At 40.3% G+C, this 19,839-nt stretch overlaps 2 protein-coding genes across 7 annotated transcripts in view; one reads left to right on the top strand and one right to left on the bottom strand.

Moving 5' to 3' along the window:
- The window catches only part of LOC306850304 (tetratricopeptide repeat protein 8-like), a 37,471-nt gene extending 32,726 nt beyond the window's left edge, over nt 1–4,745 (bottom strand). Inside the window, exons 1-4 of one of the 3 annotated variants that reach the window (XM_079385870.1) lie at nt 4,534–4,572; nt 4,329–4,352; nt 4,051–4,224; nt 3,801–3,864 (exon numbers count right to left, since the gene is read on the bottom strand). In XM_079385870.1, the coding sequence (XP_079241996.1) occupies nt 3,801–3,864; nt 4,051–4,135 (149 nt within the window). In that variant the 5' untranslated portion in view covers nt 4,136–4,224; nt 4,329–4,352; nt 4,534–4,572. Of the gene's footprint in view, nt 1–3,800; nt 3,865–4,050; nt 4,225–4,328; nt 4,353–4,529 lie in introns of all 3 variants that reach the window. The other 2 variants (XM_079385869.1, XM_079385868.1) reach the window with 2 other exon arrangements.
- A 1,423-nt stretch (nt 4,746–6,168) lies between these two features.
- Nucleotides 6,169–18,664, top strand: LOC306850351 (putative E3 ubiquitin-protein ligase UBR7). 4 transcript variants are annotated; one of them, XR_013782399.1, is made up of 12 exons: nt 6,169–6,381; nt 6,502–6,635; nt 6,778–6,838; nt 6,917–7,012; nt 7,102–7,155; nt 8,079–8,184; nt 11,019–11,155; nt 11,249–11,437; nt 11,770–11,929; nt 16,893–17,002; nt 18,367–18,425; nt 18,510–18,664. XR_013782399.1 is itself a non-coding variant. In XM_079385928.1 (11 exons), the coding sequence occupies exons 1-11, from the start codon at nt 6,298–6,300 to the stop codon at nt 18,579–18,581; spliced, it is 1,152 nt and encodes a 383-aa protein (XP_079242054.1). In that variant the 5' UTR covers nt 6,169–6,297; the 3' UTR covers nt 18,582–18,663. The 4 variants fall into 4 exon arrangements, 2 of the variants coding, with proteins under 2 accessions (XP_079242054.1, XP_079242055.1); XR_013782400.1 differs by having other exon boundaries at nt 6,177–6,381; nt 11,785–11,929; nt 18,510–18,663; XM_079385928.1 differs by lacking the exon at nt 16,893–17,002 and having other exon boundaries at nt 18,510–18,663.
- Nucleotides 18,665–19,839: the final 1,175 nt, after the last annotated feature.

Genomic DNA, 19,839 nt, shown 5'->3' on the forward strand with positions numbered 1-19,839 from the left:
CCGTGCGAATAGGGTTTAATTCAGTGGTTCCCAACCTGGGGGTCGCTAAAGATTTACAAGAGGTCGCCAAGCTCACTCTATTTTGACCACAAGATGAAATTCCCAACAATGAATATGAATGAATTAATTATATGACTGTATCTCTGAAGGGAACCGACTGTCTTCAGAAAAATGTCCATAGTATTTTCTTTTCATCTTACATCATTGGTCTCAAACTGAATTCCTGGAGGGCCACAGCTCTGCAGTTTAGCTCCAACCCTAATAAACACACCTGATTCAGATAATCAAGCTCTTCAGGATCACTAGAAACTGCCAAGCAGGTGCGATTTGGAGCTAAACTCTGCAGACCTGTGGCCCTCCAGGAACTCAGTTTGAGACCACTGTCTTACATCAATATAGACCTTTTTCTGAACGCAGAAGTCTATCCTGACTAGAACGGTGCTTTACATTTCCGGTTTCTAGTCAAATTTACATATTTTCCGAGCTGATAAGATAACGTGAAAATGATGTTAAAAATTATGTGGCACCATCGTTTCATCACTTTGCAATGACCGTCTTTTTTGCAGTGAAGGACCTGTCATAGTTTAATGAGTGGGAAGATGACATGAAGCAATGCGAGGTTAGCTCCATTGAAAACAGATGAGCGCACATACAGCTCCCGATCGGGCGAAGTTCATAGGATTTTGTCCACAGAATAATAAGAGCAAACATTATTATATATATTTTTTTTATTTCACTCAGTATTTTAACTTAAAGGAGTCATATAATGCCCATTTTCCACAAGTTGATATTATTCTTTAGAGTCTTAACAAAAGTCTGTAACATAGTTTGGTTAAAATGTTTCATTGGTAGTGTAAAAAGCACCTTTTTTAGCCTGTCAAAAACAGCTCTTTTCAGAGGAAGACGTAGTGTGTCATTGTTCTTTAAATGCAAATGAGCTCTGCTGACTCCGCCCCTCTCTTCCGAGCCGCTCTCTGAGGGATTGTTTACTTTAGCCGCATTCATCGTGAAACTTGCTAATTAGCACATTGTTAGGAAAGCCAATTTGCAAAAATTAATGTAAAAAACACTCAGGGCTCGCAAAATCGCTAGCCTGACGTCCCGGGGCTATTGTGTTTTCCAGTCGGGCTACCAAAATGTATCACTGCCCTGCCCGACGGGCCTTAAATACAGGGCTCCCACACAGTGTTCCCTCTAAGCTGAGCGCACGCGCCCGCACAGAAGAAATAATGTGCCTTGCGCACACAAAAATGAGTTGGGAAGCCTTGATTGAATGCCGCCAGTAAAAGGGAAAGAATAGCAATGCTCGGGCAAACCGCTCTAGAGCTGATGTCACGACAGAGTTAGAGCCGGTTTCATAGAAAGAGAACGATGTGCACCAAATGAGTCGCTGTAGAAACTCAATACTTCAATGGTTGCGGTGCGCTCAACACGAGAGACAACACAAACACAATAACATCTGAAATAAAACATCCTCATGTATTAAAGAAGAGTGGCTTGATTAAGTGCTGAAAATAGAGGAGTATGGGTAACTAAACTCTGAGACATGTTCAGTCACACACAAGAGTATTGTACAAACTGTACTTCATAACCATGTTTAGACAGATATAGAAGAATTCATATGTTCACTTTTTTATATTTAACACAGATCTCAGCTCAAGTTTTGCTTCAGTTTGCATTCTAATCTGTTCTGTTCTATCAGTTTAAATAGTTTGTTTTGATAATATATTATGTTATGATAATGATATGATAATAATTGACCTTGTTTTTGAGTCTTTGACTTTGAGTCTCTTGCTCATCAAGGCTGTATTCATTTCAAAAATATAGAAAAAAACAGTCATATAGCGAAATATTATTGCAATTTCTAATATTGGTTTCCTATTTTAATACCTATACTTTAAAATAGCATTTATTCCTGTGATCTGCAGCTGTATTTTCAGCAGTGTTATTTTGGCAGGCATTTTTGATTTAGTCTTAGTCTTTATCTTGAGACGAAAATGCTTAATAGTCTTAGTCACATTTTAGTCATTTGAGTCTTTCATAGTTTTAGTCTAGTTTTAATCGACGAAAAGTCATTGCATTTTTGTCAACTTTTAGTCATTACTTTTAGTCAAACTGCAGTTACCAACATTTATTTTGGTAGCTATTTTATATGTAGTATTCTAACAAAAACAGTCATTAATTCTTCTCTCTTTAGACCAAATCAATTAAGCTTAGTTATGAGGAATTTGAATCAAGGATTGAATTTGGAAAAACTGGAATAAATTCATTTTTTGGTAGAGATATAAATTAAACTCATTTTTCAGATACAGTAGGTTTACTTAACAAGTATACATTTATTTAACATCTTTTGGTGGTTAACATTAATGACAGATAATTAGGAATGCTGTCCATTTAAGATGGAAGGTATGTATGTAATAGCACACATTCAGTTTTCACCTGTTTAAGCTCACTTAAACCATAACGGACTGTATTTCCGTGAGATACTCTACATGAGAGACATGTGGACTGCTGTGTGTGTATTTGAGCGCTGAGAACTGATCGCGCGCTGTATGAGAACTGAAGAAGTGGAGCGCGCGAGAGAGAGCACTTCTATCAGTGCGTTTCTGCCTATCGCACCTTCACTGACTTTAAGTTAATCCACAATGAATTTTGACTTCCGGGAAAAACGGGACGTCTGGTCACCCACTCCTTAACCCTTCGGGTGCTTTAATTTATATCTCTACCAAAAAATTAACATTTATACCAGTTTTTCCAAATTCAATCCTTGATTCAAATTTCTCATAAGCTTAATTGATTTGGTCTAAAGAGAGAAGAATTGATGACTATTTTTGTTAGAATACTACATATAAAATAGCTACCAAAATAAATGTTGGTAACTGCAGTTTGACTAAAAGTTGACAAAAATGCAATGACTTTTCGTCGATTAAAACTAGACTAAAACTATGAAAGACTCAAATGACTAAAATGTGACTAAGACTATTAAGCATTTTCGTCTCAAGATAAAGACTAAGACTAAATCAAAAATGCCTGCCAAAATTAACACTGCAATACAGTCGATCTTTTATACCCCATCTTAATGGATTTCTATGGAGACCGGAACACGAGAGTTAGAATCCGTCATGGCGCCGCTCATCGGTTACTCAGGAAAAAGGTCTATACTGCCTAAAAAACTCATTATTAGTGCAGCTGCTTTGTTTACAGCAGTTACCGGGAAATATCTCTCTGTTCCATAAGCACCCCCTGCTGTCAGACAGTGGATTTATATTTTCTTCCCGTTATTGTTCAAATCAACACAAAAATCAGACCGAATTTTTATGCACAGTTGTAAATTTGAACCGGTTGATGGAAAATGACCTATTGTTCTAAAAATCAGATAAAATAATATAATCACCTATAATCATTCATCATTTTGACTCATCTATTTTCTTATAAATGTTTTTAAGTACTGTAAGGTTGTATCATTTTAAAACTTTTTTGTCAAAAACTTTCATTTAATATGTCATACATGCTAGTAGTTAACATGTTGTGTTGTAGTCATCCAAACAATATTTTTTTGTTTATTTAGAATCCAGCCATTGTTGTTAATGTCACTATTATAACATTTTATGTTTCTTCTGTTGTTACATATATTTTTATTTTATTTTATTTTATTTATTTTTAATAAATAATGTTAATGTTAAAATAGGGGTCCCCTGAAAAAAAGGTTGGGAACCACTGCTCTAATTACTATAACAGTGCTGCTAGTAATGTACAGTCGTTGTAGTTTAAACCGTCTGAGAGAGCAGATGAGGCCGAACCTGACCGCTGGAGTGGGCGCTCCACCCTGACTCGTTCCTGGAAGCCTCAGTGACGTCCCTGGACCTGACCAAACCAAAACAAGCGCAGATGAAATGGAGAAACATACCTTTCTGACAGACATCTGGGGCTTATAGACATTAAAGCATCGTTCCTGTAAAGCTGTTCACTGCAGACCTGAGCTGCACTATATACAAATAATCTAGACTTGATTGGCTGAAGTGTAAATGACTTTGCTGAGACAATACTCACGTGCCACCTGGGCGATGGAGCTCTCGTCCAACATGATATCCGCGATGCCTTCCTGATCCAGCTCCACCTCATCGATGTACAGCATCTCCGTCAGAGCCCTGGTCTTCAAGCTCCACGCCGCCTACAAGCATCAGAGCAGACAGCTGTGTCCTGCACTCCTCACATCAGCATGTGCTACAGGGACAATAATCATATGGGGAATACTGGGAGCATCACTATTATCATTATAATCAGGAGCATTGATGAGCTTCATGAACATTTTACAAACGAATGTTTACCTCAGAAACATGACAAGTAGCAGGCTCCTCGGCAAACACAGTAATGGAAAGAGTTCAGACATTGATGTGAAGCAGCACATAATCAACACAACATGCCTGTATGTATTCTAAAGGGTTTAATAAACATAATCAGATCGTGTGGAGCTGACCAGGCGACAGTTATAAGCGCTAATCTCTCTCAGCTAGCCGCTAGCCGCTCACTGACCTGGTCATACGGGCTTTCTGACAGGAGCTTTGAGCAGATATCCGAGCATCTCTGGAACTTCCGCCTCCTGCTGCTGCTCCAGGCCAGAAACAGCGGGTCCATCGAGACGGCCACCTCCATCTGCGCCGCTGATAAACCGACAAACGTTACCGAGAACTGATCCTGACCGCTCACGAGCGCTAACCCTCGGATGACGTCAGCACGCCTCACGTTACCCTGGCAACGCAGAGGCGGGGCGTCGGAGAGAAGGTGGGCTTGAAGTGTTAGACTTTGGTGACATAATGAATACATTTAAAATAAATTGGATTAAAAAATGTTTAATAAGTCCCAATTCTATGTGTTTTTTTATTCCAAATCATATTTTTATGAAAATTGGTGGCCTTCCTTTTATATTTTAATGTAAGTAGTGACCTAATAGGTGACCAGTCGCACTGTCCAAAGGCCCTTCTCTCTTGGAAACTGTGTTATTCCCACAATTCTTCACCTCAGAAAACATTCAGATATAATGATCAGGAAAAAATCTATTTTTCTCTCTTCATGGTTTAACAAGAATATAATTGTGATTTTTTTAATTTGTGATATATCATAATGTCCCCTTTCCACCGATTAAAGAATACAATGCTGTCCTAAAAGAGATTCCTTCTGGTTTAATGCAACTTATAAAATTACATTTAGGTTATAGTGACACCAAAGAACCTGATTTAATTGTCATTCAATGGAATTAGTATTTTTAACAAAAACTGTAATAATAAGCATATTCGACAAATTGTACAGAAAAGGAGGTATTTGACAGGTCTTCTGTTATTGAGTCAATAGACTGCTGTTACCTCACAAGCACTGCATCTCAAATAAGATAAAAGAAGTTCATTTCAAGATCCTTCATAAAATATATCAGTAAAGCATACTTTGGCTAAATATATGGATGTGGACAGCTCAAGCTCATTTGGTGGAACTGAGGACGACACACTGATTCATTTATGTGTTCAAGGTATAAAAACTCTTGGAATAGTTTGCTACTTTATATGAGTAACACCCTGATTCTTCCAGTCTTCTTCAGTGAAAGGATATCATTTGTTCCTATAAAGGGAAACCAGTATGTCAGGGAATTACAGTTCATTTTTTTATTTTGTTTGGGAAATGTTTTATTCATAAACAAAAATTTGCTAAATCGATGCCTTCTTTTCCACATTTCTTACTTGAAATTGATGCTTTCCTCAAATCTCTGAGGTTGATTAAGTGATATATTTTAGAAATATTATGATGATTGTTTTGGTAATACCAGTGATGTATAAGTTTGTTTTTACCTTAAGTTATTGTTAGCTATTCGTCTGTATGCACCTATTTATCTTTGAAAGGGAAACTTTACAAGACGTGTTGTTTTGTTTTGTTCTTCCTGTAAAGGGTCTGTTTGTTATTTGTCTTGATGTTTGCATAATAAACACAAACAAACACGCGCGGAACAAACTAATCAAAATAACAGGTCTTTGGTAATGATTTGTAATGAAACATTGATGTATAATGATAGGAATAATAAAAAAAGCGATATTACTGGTTATGCTACTGCAGAAACACAGGTGGTTTTCAAATGAAACAATGTTACTCCGACACGATTCCCGCCATCGTTTCTAGACTCGCAAACCGGAAGTGACGTGTTGTGGCGATCGGCGCTTGGGAGAGCTGCTCTTTCATCGGGTTCACGTGATGCTTTAGTTCGCCGTGATTTTAACACCGTACACTCTAAGCTGTGTGTTGTGTTGTGTTGTGATGGATCAGTGTGCAGTAGATGAGCTGCATGAGGCGTTCGCTGTACTGGCCGGAAGTGACCCTGATCACTGCTCCTATTCAAAGGTAAACAGAGTGTGTGTGCGTTTGTGTTTGTATGTTTGTGCGCGCGCGCGTGTGTGTGTGTAAGGTGTTGGTGTGCTGTGGCAGGTTGACAGCTGTTCTGTGTGTGTGTGTGTGTTTCAGGGCTACATGAAGAGGCAGGCAGTGTTTGGGTGTAACACGTGTGTTCCGGCTGGTATGGAGCCGGCTGGTGTGTGTCTGGCCTGTGCAAACACGTGTCATGATGGACACGACATCTGTGAACTCTACACCAAGAGGTCTGAAAGATCTGATCAGTACTTCTGCAGTCTTGAGTCTCGTGTTTCATTTGTCAAGCAATAAGAAATAACATACTCACTGAATGTCTGTGAGGGAGAACACTTCAATTGTACATTAAGTGTGTGTGTGTTTTTATAACAGAAATTTTCGCTGTGATTGTGGCAATGAGAAATTCCATGGCTTCAAATGCAAACTTCATACTGTAAGTGTCACGAGATGAATGTTTTAGTTTGTCGGAATGTTTTACGTGATTTAACGTGTTGTAATGTGACGCTCAAAGGACAAAGAAGGGCAGAATGTGAAAAACTCATACAATCACAACTACTTCGGACGCTACTGCTCCTGCGACAGACCGTATCCTGATGAAGACGATCAGGTTTGAGACTCTTCTGACCCGCAGCGTTTGTGGTGAGTGACCTGTTAGAGAAGTGCAGACGTTTTTCACTTGTTTTTAATTCTGTCAAGGCTAATGAAGAAATGATCCAGTGTATCGTGTGTGAAGACTGGTTCCACGAGAAGGTACACTCAGAAACGGACTCACTCACTCACACACACTCACTCACACACACACACACACACACACACACACACACACACACACACACACACACGCACTCCAATACAGACAGACTCACACACTCACACAGACAGACACACACACTCACACACACACACACACACACACAGACACTGACACTCAGTCACACACACACAGACACTGTCACTCACTCACACTCTCACTCACTCACTCACACACACACACACACACACACACACAGACACTGTCATTCACACACAGACACACTCACACACAGACACACACAGACACACACACACACACACTCTGATACAGACACACACACACTCACTCACTCAGACACACACTCACTCACACACAGACATACACACTCACACACAGACACACACTGATACACACACTCACTCACACACACTCACTCACTCACTCACACTCACTCACTCACTCACTCACTCACACTCACACACAGACACACACTGATACACACACTCACTCACACACACTCACTCACTCACACACAGACATACACACTCACACACAGACACACACTCTGATACAGACAGACAGTCACACTCACACACACTCACTCACACACACACACACACACACACACACACACTCACTCACACACAGACACACACTGATACACACACTCACTCACACACACTCACTCACTCACACACACACAGACATACACACTCACACACAGACACACACTCTGATACAGACAGACAGTCACACACACACACACACACACACACACTCAGACACACACTCACACACACACACTCACACACAGACACACACTCTGATACAGACAGACAGACACACACACTCACACACACTCACTCAGACACACACTCACACGGTTTTATTCTGGACTCTTCTTGTCCTGATGTTTCAGCATCTGGAGGCTCCAGCGGTGGACTGTGACGCACTGATGGAGATGATCTGCGATCGCTGTATGACTCGAGTGCCATTCCTCTGGACGTATGCGGCTCATTTTGCAGGTGGGTCAGTTTCTGTGTCTGTAGGATATAATCTTGTGTTTGTACTAGTGCTATCAAAATTAGTGTTAATGCAGGGGATTCATTTTTTTCATGGCCGTAATGGAGATAATGAAAATACCTAAAGGCTGTTATGAAAATGTAAAAAATAAAAATGACATGAAAACAAGTCTATGAAAATATGAACACATGCAATGTTATTAAAAAATAAGCATCTAAAAAAGAATAGCTGCCTGAGGTGAAGCTGACTTTATGCCAATAAACTGAAACCCGTTCTATGACTCTTCCTATGATATTAATCAGATAACTTGGATACATAACATAAACGTAACATTACAACTTGTATCTACACAAAAGAATGCATATGCTAGTGAACTTTAAGTTACGCACTATAGTGAGAGAGAGAGAGAGAGAGAGAGAGAGAGAGAGAGAGAGAGCTCCTGCCGTGATGTGCTTTAAACAGCGTGCTGAAACACACCAAGGACAGGATTTACTATAGATTTCACATCCTATAAAGTTCTCATTATAATATTTATGTCATTAATGTTTATGGGAGATTTGTGCTATTTTTTTAATCTACATTATCAAGTGATTCCTAAAATTGCCTGCATGTTTTCGAAGCCATACGAAGTAAAAACATCACTGCAGGATTATTATAGGATCTGTGTTTTTTAAAAAGACACATCTGAAAGCAATACAACCGTCTCAAATAACTCAGTCAATTTCGGGCATTGCATTTGAGCAGGAAACTAAACGCTGGTAATATGTTAATACATGTTAACATCCCAACGCAATCCTATTAGATTAATCAGATGTGTATGTAGCTAACCCAGACATCACTATGTGACTTCAAAGCCAAGTTTCTCTCTCTTCTATACTTTGAACCGCATGCTGTTGCAAGCTAAACAATCAGAGCTCAGGGTGCCGCCCAAAGTGCTGCTGTAACCAATCCAATTTTTTTCTTTTTTTTCCCACAATCATCGCTATCATGGCCGAGTAATCGAGTACTCTATCGCTGATGCACATTTCTACTTTTGAGGTGCATTACCTTGAAAAATTAAAGTAATCCACAGCAGCTCAGATGTTGGGAGAAAATGAAGACTCTTACGTTCAGTCTTACATCCAAACACCGAGCACTGGGATTGCTTGCGAGACATTGTTGACGTTACAGCTGCTCGAGCGTGGCGAACATAGAGGACAGCGCACAACCGCTGAGGCAAACTAAAGCAATGCAGGGCTGTCAATCAGCCGCTGTGGGCGGGGCCTAAACAATGTGATGTCATATGCGACCCTGGACCACAAAACCTGGCATAAGGGTCAATTTTTCAAAACTGAGATGTATAAATCATCTTTCCATTGATGTATGGTTTGTTATGAGAGGACAATATTTGTCTGAGATACAACTATTTGAAAATCTGGAATCTGAGGGAGCAAAAAAATCTAAATATTGAGAAAATCTCCTTTAAAGTTGTTCAAATGAAGTTCTTAGCAATGCATTTTACTAATCAAAAATTAAGTTTTGATATATTTACGGTAGGAAATTTACTAAATATCTTCATGGAACATGCTCTTAATATCCTAATGATTTTTGTCATAAAAGAGAAATGTATAATTTTGATCCATACAATGTATTGTTGTCTATTGCTACAGATATACCTGTGTTACTGATGACTGCTTTTGTGCTGCAGGGACAGATATTGCATAGAGAATCAAAACGGCAGGCCTAGTGAGACTGATTTGGTTTAAAGGAGATTAATAAATGAGGAGTGGGTGGATTTTTATCATTGTAGGGTGGTGGTGTTCACACACTGCCAACACACATTTATGTTCAAACAACATGTAAAAGTGGGTTTTGCATAATAAGTGCCCTTTAAAACTGTGCATGCATGTAATATGTTATATGAGTCACATTTAAGAACATGTCTCTGAAATGGTTTTCAAAACTGTTCTGGAGCAGTCTTCCTCATCTAACACACCTGATTCAACTCATCCGCTCATTAATAGAGACTTTAAGACCTGAAGTGTGTCAGAAAAGGTGATGAGATATTAGAGAAAATACGTTGTCAGATTCGCGTCACGTTCAGAAGCGGCAGCTCTTAAAGAAACAGCAGCCAAAACAACCTGATAACCAGCTGCTGTGATGTCTGTTCATCAAAGAATAAAAAAAGAGGAAATCAATAACTTTGTTAGCTTTAAGAATTAATCTATATTTAATGTAGAATTTAGTGTTTGAAAACTGTTTAATTTCTGTATATTCCTGCTGAAGGGCACAGTAAATATAACATTTATTATAATTGGTTTATGTTAAGATTCATTTAAATTAGAAGTTATTTTTTTTAGTCTAATACATGTTAAAATTAATAGCTCTCAATTATACTGTAATGTTGAATGGCTAGTCAACGATTAAAAATTAGGGGGGAAACAGTTTTATAGAGACATCAGTATTATTGGTATCAGTGATACTCCCCTTCAGCCATTAATTAAATTAAAAATACGCTGTCTTTGTTTCTACGTTAATTTGAAGATTGAATGTGAAATTATTGCAATATATAAAAGTATATTTTAAACTTTAATGTTAGGTGGGATTAATCGCAATTAATTTCAGAAAAAATGTGTGATTAGTTAAATTTTTTTGAATAGATTGACAGCACTAGTTTGTACATTGCTGAAGTTTAATATATAGCTTTTTAAAATCTATACGAAGATATTTCTGTCCCAGGTTGATCTCTGCTGATGACAGAGAAGGTTCAGTTCATCACACTGCAGTCACTGCATCATTGCTTTAAAATAATCTATTTAAATGGTATCTAAATGTATGTCTTTGTGTTCTCTTCTAGTTTCTCCGTTGAATAAACAAAGCCTTAGTAAAGAGCAAACGAATGCTGCTCTGATGACCGATGAAAACGGGAGCTGCTTGTGCACAGATGGGCCTGATGCGCCCTCAGCGAGTCCGTGCAGCCAGCAGGAAGAACCGGTGAGTGTGATTAACCTGATTCCAGTGCCAGCATGATCCAGATTGGCGTCTCCCAGCCTGCAGATGATGTGATGAATGTCGTGTGTTCATCAGACCGCTGGAGCCGCAGGCCATCCGTCCAGCGCTGATCCAATGACGTGTTGTTTGGCTCAGCAGCCCTCCGAAGTTACCAAATGCATTTTAAATGCGCTCAATGCCAAAGGTGCGGCGAGCGCGAGGACTGGCGCTGTGTTCTGGCCTTACTACTGGAGAGCAAAACTCTGCACATGCACCGACTGCAAGGTGGGTTTGAGTCTCGAATTTTAAAAGCAAACTTTTATTCTAGAGCAGTGGTCTCAAATTCGATTCCTGGAGGGCCACAGCTCTGCACAGTTTAGCTCCAACCCTAATCAAACACACCTGATCCAGCTAATCAAGGTCTTCAGGATCACTAGAAACTTCCAAGCAGATGTGATTTGGAGCTGAACTCTGCACAGCTGTGGCCCTCCAGGAATTCAGTTTGAGACCACTGATTTAGAGGATCTTAAATGGTTGATTGACAAATGTAGCAGTTTATCCATATGAGAGTGGTTTTTCTAAAATAATCTAGTTTTTATGTTAAATATTATGTATAGAGAATGTATGTAAAGACAGGTGTTCCTTTCCTGCTGGACGAGTCGGACACGCTGCTGGCACACGAGGAGAAAGCCAAAGCTGAAGCGCTGAGGAGTGAAGAGCTGCTGCTGTCCTGCATCTCCTCTCTCAACCACGTGCAGCAGCTCGAGATCATCTACCGTAAGAGAGAGAGAGAGTGTGTGTGTGTGTGAGAGAGAGAGAGTTTGTGCGTGTGTCTGTGTGTGAGTGGTGCTGCGTGCCAATGTGCCTACTTATTCTATGTACTTAACGTATGTACTCTTTTGGTGAAGAAATAGTACACACTTTTGAGTGTATAGTAGAAGAGTAGGCAAGCTTTGGGACATACTATAACGTCACACATCTGCGTCTTTACCGGACCGCTCTGTTGCACCTGTTACATGCTCCCTGTCACTGTAAACTGGCCTGTCAATCATCTTGTCACAGTTAACATCCTCCCTATTTTATTTAACATCCTACCGTATTGGAGAGAAAAGAAGTAGCTCGTTGATCTGCCAGTCACGGGTCTTTCATGTGGAGGTACTCTGCTCATATTTTCTGCATAATGATGCATTTAAAAGTTTACGACCAAATGGATGTTTATAAAAGTTCTCATTGCTGTTGCAGATAAAAAATAACACGGATAACAATAAATAAATATTTTTTACCAGGTTAAATGTCGATTATTAGTAACTCAAACCCCTTTTTGCAAACCTCTCTACCTAACTGTTGATCGTGCGCATCCTCCACGTTTGTAGTTTTTCTAACGCGTTTTATTTGTGTTTGTAGTTCTGGACCGAATCCTTCGCCAATGCGCAATGGATTGTGGGCAATTTTAGCCAGTAGAGTGTGCACGGATCCACACTTCAAAAATCGACCTGAAATAGTAGACCACCTTTTGGCATACTCTTTTCAACATACTATGCTTTGGGACACACTCATTATAATCTCACATACTATTTAGGATGGATAGTATGAACATTGGGATGCAGGGTGAGAGAGAGAGAGTGGCTGTGTTCGAAATGGTATGCTTGCTTACTGCCCAGTACACAGTGCATACTGCCTACTATTTTTTAAAGAATAGTGTGTGAAACAGTATACAATAAGCAAAAAATGTTTCAGAGTAGTATGCTTAATTGTCACATGACAAACACAAACATTAACTCCGCTCAGCTGTCAAGATTGTTACCTTACAAACAAATGTGCTAACTATTCTTTTTACAAAGGCTTGTTAATAAGACTTCATATTAGCAAACAATATTGCCCAATTGAACTCATTTCATAATTGAAGAACTTTATAGGCTATTGGACTGAACTGAATGAGCTGTCTTTAAACGAGCCATGATATTTTTGGCAGTTACACTAATTGGAAAAGAGTGATATATTCTAGTTACACTAAGTGCAAATAATGATAAATTCTGTTTACAATAAAATAGCAGCATTTTCTTTAGCAACAGGTGTGTAAATAGTAGTTAGGTGGCAGATATTTATACTGTAGTACATTATAAAACAGTATGCAATAACATATTTAGTGCAAATTATCATACATTTTATTTGATGAACGCCACTTTATTGGGACAAAAGAGGAGGGGGTGATGGCAGCAGACTGAAGAAGCTGTGTGTCGGGTGGGTGGGATCGCCTGCAATGCGGAGGGCTTTGCGGGTGAGACGGGTGCTGTAAATGTCCTGGAGGGAGGGGAGAGAGACACCAACGATCTTCTCAGCTGCTCTCACTATGCGTTGAGGTGACTTGCGGCAGGATGCGTTGCAAGCGCCATACCACACAGTGATGCAGCTGGTTAGGATGCTCTCGATGGTGCCTCTGTAGAAGGTGCACATGATGGGGGTCGGGGCTCTGGCTCTTCTGAGTTTGCGGAGGAAGTAGAGACGCTGCTGTGCTTTCTTGGCCAGTGCTACAGTGTTGTTAGTCCAGGAGAGGTCCTCAGTGATGTGCGCACCCAGGAACTTGGTGCTGCTCACTCTCTCCACAGTTGCACCGAAGTCAACAACAATCTCCTTCGTCTTCTCCACATTCAGAGAGAGATTGTTGTCACTGCACCACCCGGCCGTAGTTTGTCTCATCTCTGTTGCTAATGAGACCCACCACAGTCATGTCATCCGCAAACTTAATGAAAAGGTTGGAGTTGTGTGACGGTGTGCAGTTGTGGGTCAGCAGAGTGAAGAGGAGGGGGCTCAGCACACATCCCCAGTGTTCAGTGTGATGGTGCTGGATGTGTTACTGCCGACCCGTACTGCCTGAGGTCTCCCGGTCAGGAAGTCCAACAGCCAGTTGCACAGAGAGGTGTTGAGCCCCAGCTGGACCAGTTTGTGAGTGACCTGTTGAGGGATGATTGTGTTGAATGCTGAACTGAAGTCTATGAACAGCAATACTCAATACTTTGTTATATACCCTTTGTTGGCAATGACAGAGGTCAAACATTTTCTGTAAGTCTTCACAAGGTTTTCACACACTGTTGCTGGTATTTTGGCCCATTCCTCCATGCAGATCTCCTCTAGAGCAGTGATTCATGAACACGGACCAAAGATTTTCTATGGGGTTGAGATCTGGAGACTGGCTAGGCTGAAATGCTTCTTACTCCTTCATTGCCCGGGCGGTGTGTTTGAGATCATTGTCATGCTGAAAGACCCAGCCACATTTCATCTTCAATGCCCTTGCTGATGGAAGAAAATCTCACGACACATGGCCCCATTCATTCTTTCCTTTACACGGATCAGTCGTCCTGGTCCCTTTGCAGAAAAACAGCCCCAAAGCATGATGTTTCCACCCCCATGCTTCACAGTAGGTATGGTGTTCTTTGGATGCAACTCAGCATTCTTTCTCCTCCAAACACGACGAGTTGAGTTTTTACCAAAAAGTTATATTTTGCTTTCATCTGACCATATGACATTCTCCCAATCCTCTTCTGGATCATCCAAATGCTCTCTAGCAAGCTTCAGACGGGCCGGACATGTACTGGCTTAAGCAGGGGGACACGTCTGGCACTGCAGGATTTGAGTCCCTGGCGGCGTAGTGTGTTACTGATGGTAGCCTTTGTTACTTTGGTCCCAGCTCTCTGCAGGTCATTCACTAGGTCCCCCGTGTGGTTCTGGGATTTTTGCTCACCGTTCTTGTGATCATTTTGACCCCACAGGGTGAGATCTTGCGTGGAGCCCCAGATCGAGGGAGATTATCAGTGGTCTTGTATGTCTTCCATTTTCTAATAATTGCTCCCACAGTTGATTTCTTCACACCAAGCTGCTTGCCTATTGCAGATTCAGTCTTCCCAGCCTGGTGCAGGTCTACAATTTTGTTTCTGGTGTCCGTCGACAGCTCTTTGGTCTTGGCCATAGTGGAGTTTGGAGTGTGACTGTTTGAGGTTGTGGACAGGTGTCTTTTATACTGATAACGAGTTCAAACAGGTGCCATTTAATACAGGTAACGAGTGGAGGACAGAGGAGCCTCTTAAAGAAGAAGTGTGACTCTTAAAGTGTGATCTCCTCACACTGTCCGGGGACAGCGTTATCACCTGGTCGCCGGGAGGAGGTGGAGTCTTCTGTGGAGTGGTGCTGTTTTGTGCCTCAAAGCGAGCAAAGAAGGCATTCAGCTCGTTCAGCAGGGGGATGGTGCTGTCACAGGTCTGTGGTGGGGGCTTGTAGTCCGTAATGGTCTGTATCCCCTGCCACAGGATCTGAGTCTCTGCTCTCGCTGAAACGATGGGCTATCCTCCTGGAGTACTGTCTCTTGGCCTCTCTGATGCCGCGGGATAGGTTGGCCCTAGCTGTCTTCAGGCCCTCCTCATCCCCAGCTCTAAAGACAGCGTTCCGAGCCTTCAGAAGTCTGTAGACCTCCCCTGTCAGCCACGGCTTCTGGTTGGCACTGACAGTGATAGACTTTGTGACCGTTACATCATCAATGCACTTGGTGATGTAGGCAGTGACAGTCTCTGAGTACTCTTGGAGGTCTGTAGTGTTGTTGTGTGTGGCAGCCTGTTTAAACATATTCCAGTCAGTGGTGTCAAAACAGTCTTGAAGTGCCTCTGACGAGCCTTCCGGCCACACTTGAATCTGTTTGTGAACTGGTTTGGTGACTTTAATGAGCGGCCTGTATGCAGGCATTAGCATGACAGTGATGTGGTCTGAGGCTCCGAGGTGGGGGAGGGGGAGGACCTTGTAAGCTCCTCTCTGGGTGGTGTAAACAAAGTCCAGGGTATTTTTTCCCCTTGTTGGAAAGTCTGTGTGTTGGTGAATTTTTGGGAACACACTCTTTAAGTCTGTGTGGTTGAAATCCCCAGCCAAGATAAGAAAAGCATCTGGGTGGGCTGTCTGCTGCTCACTGGTGTGCTGGTACAGATCATTTAGTGCCTCACTCCTGTTGTTGTTGTTGGAGCTGCGAGGGATGTATACAGCAACGAGCATAGAACGGGTGAGCAGTGTTTGCAGACCACAACAGCGTTGCGGCACCATGCGTCATTGATGTAAACACAAAGCCCGCCCTGCGGATAGCTGGCTTGTGTGGGTTGGCCGCTAGCCTAGCTCGGATACCGCCGCGCTAACCCCTCTTCTGCTTCCTCTCACGCCGCTTGTAGCGCCTCCGCTGTGGGCGAGATGCAGTAGTGGGGGTCGGTGATGGAGTAGGCCTTCGGAGCAGACCGAGGTCCCGCAGCTCTTCTTAGAGTTTAACTCTAAAAATGTGATTTTGCCGACATCGAGCAGAAACTCACGACTCTACGCGCGCTTAAAGACAGGTAGACGAGACAAAGATGTACAAAAACATTGTGACTTTCAGTTCTGTTGGGAGAGAGAAGCCGCTGCGTCAGTGCGCGCCGACATTTTCCGGATAATCAATTCTGTTTGCTTAATTTAAATATTACGTTTATTTATATATTATACTACTGCAATATTAATATTATTATGTAATATCTTTGAAACAATGTATAAAGCGCTATAGAGATAAAGGTGACATCATTTGACTTGATCAGAAAAGTGCCGTCGAGATTAAAGTACAATTTATGTCCTACTAATGATATTGTTTTTAGATGCACAGCGATAGTTTGTAGTTTACATGTATATGTATAAACGTGCATATACAAGTGTAACATTTATAATTACTATTCCCCGCCTCCAGTTCACTCCCGTTTGAAGATGAAAGGTCACATGGAGCGCGTTGCATTCTGGGAAACAGTATCCCACGCAGTGTCTTCAGATGCATACGTCAAATTTCAGCAAATGTAGCAGGTAATCTGGGCATCCATGAAAATTCACATGCTATTCACAGTATTCACACAGCATACTGCAGTACAGTAGGAGTTGTATGACAGTATGCCATTCAGAACACAGCTTCTGTACTGATTTCAGTATACTTGAGTTATATTTAGCAGATTCTGGCAAATATAGTAGGTCATCCGGGTATTTCATGCATACAGAAAATGTGCATACTATGTACACATACTGTAAACTGCAGAAAAAGTAAGAGTAGTATGATAATAGTATGGCATTTCGAACACAGCGTGTGTGTGTGTGTCTGTCTGTGTGTGTGTTGCCCTGTTATTAAAACATGTCAACTCACACACACACACACACACACACACACACACTGGTGGCCAACATTTTGGAATAATTAAACCTTTTTTTTATTTTTTTTATTTTTTTTTAAAAAGAAGTCTCAGCAAGACTTGAACAATACAGTAAAAACAGTAATATTGTGAAATATTATTCTAATGTAAATCAGCTGTTTTCTATGTGAATATGTGTTAAACTGTAATTTATTTCTGTGAACAAAGCTGTATTATCAGCATCATTACTCCAGTCTTCAGTGTCACATGATCTTCAGAAATCATAATAATATACTGATTTACTGCTCAACAAACATTTCTGATTATTATCAGGTCTGGCACCTCAACATTTGTCAGAGCGTTTAACTCTATACTCCAGAGCATGATCTTCGCTCATCTGAATCTGGTCTTATAACTGTTCAATCAACCCAGTTAAGATTGATTTTCTTCACTAGCTCCAAAACTATGGATCTCGTTACCTATAGAGATAAGACAAGCCAAATCTATTAGCATTTTTAAATCTTGCCTGAAAACTCATTTCTTTAGGCTAGCTTTTACTTCATTTATTTATATTCTATATTATTTTATTAAGTGTTTTGAATGGATTTCTCCTGTTTTTGCTTATTGTATATAATAAATATCATATCTTTTTATATGGTGTATTTTGCTGTTTTATGTAAAGTGCTTTGAGATGTAACATGTAAAGGTGCTATAGAAAATTATTAAAAGATTATTATATATACATGTTGAAAACGGTTGTGCTGCCCAATATTTTTGTGGTAACTGTCATCAATTTTAGGATCATTTGATGAATGGGAAGAACAGCATTAATATGAAATAGAAAATTAATATCATGCATCTTTGCTGAAAAAAGTTTTTTTAAATCTCGATCTCTGAAGGATCATGTGGCACTGAAGAAAAAGAGATTTTGACAAATCTTAATTATTCCAAACTTTTTGCCGTGTGTGTGTCTTTATTTTAAAGAGGATTTGTTATAGAAGCTCCTTTGTTTTTCAAATGAAATGTGGATTATTTGCTTGTGTCTAGAGTACAATGACCTGAAACACGAGCTGCGTGAGTTTCTTCAATCTGCAAACCAGAGAAAGGTGAAGATGAGAACAGCTTCTATGTCAGTCACTGAGAAATATAAGAAGTGAACCTCAATACTAATGGATGTAGTTTGTTTATAGGATGTCACTCCTGAGGCTTTCCGTGAGTTCTTGGAGGAACTGCAAACAAGAAAGAAGAGGCGGTTGAACTGAAGCCATCTACATCACAGATTATTATGGGACTGTACATCCTTTGGCTGGATCCACTTTAATAAAGTCTCAGAGCAAAAACGCTGATGCTAGTGCGCAGACCTTTTAATTATTTCATTATTGTTGCTTTGCTTTGCCTCAGAATCTCTAGTTTTCCTCCGTTATTTCTCAGTAGGGCTGATGAAGCACTTCTCCATGTTTAGCATCATCGTTTGCTGCAGTCCTTGATGTGGTCAGGTTAGGACCTGTCAGTGTTTTTGTTCCATACTGTGTGTAAGTGCTGGGGATTTGAGTTACTCTTTCTGCAGTTACATCGACACGCCAGAAGGTGGAGACAGTCGACTGTATTTATGAGTCGATGAAACAGATTCATTCTAAAACACTTGTGATCATTCAAAATCTACATGTTATAACTATAAGCATTGTTGGGAAGTAACTAGTTACATGTAGGTAAATTACATAATTTAATTACAAAATAAAGTCACAGTTACTGAGAGGAAAATGTGTAATTAAATTAGTTATGAAAATGTTATCGATTACAAGGGGGTTATCTGAATATTTTCACACACACAGATTTAATTGATTCATAAATTTCTCTAAAATACGAGACACCAATGTTCCAGGAGTTTAGGACACAGATTTGGAAACATGCTTATTCAATAACGGTTTTATTTCCTACTTGGGTTTATTTATACACATTATTTTTTAAGATGAACTGTTTTTTCCAGGGCATTGTTAGATGCCAGTGTTTCTGGTCATAATGCAAAGATTTGATTTCAAAAACAGTATCATAGCTACTAAAATCTTTCTTATGATTTTAAACGTGTATAACCTCAGAATGATCTCCAAGTATGTCTGATTCTGTGGTGGCTGTGCTTCAAAATTAGATGATGAAGGATTGTGAAAGCCTGACAGTAATCAGTGGAGTTCTGTAAGGTTAATCTGGTCTGCTTTACATGAAAACGATTAACATTAGAAATTTAGAAAAGTAATCAGTTACGTTAATACTTGTTACAGTGTATCTTGTAATCAGTAACCTATTACATGTCCAAAGAAACCTTCCCAGCACTGGTTATTAGTTTAATGCATGTGTGTGGATTGAGTGCAATATAGACATGCCCCAGCTGTCATGTTTGCATTTTGACCTTCAGCATCAGTCACATCTCTTCCCAGACATGTATGGCTCTTTCTGTGTCCCAGCAGGATAGTAAAGTGTCTGTTGGAGGTGCTCTTGTGAATCTGGTTGGAAATAGTAGATCAT

Source organism: Barbus barbus (genome assembly GCF_936440315.1).
Source record: "Barbus barbus genome assembly, chromosome: 30".
Taxonomy (NCBI): Eukaryota; Metazoa; Chordata; class Actinopteri; order Cypriniformes; family Cyprinidae; genus Barbus; species Barbus barbus.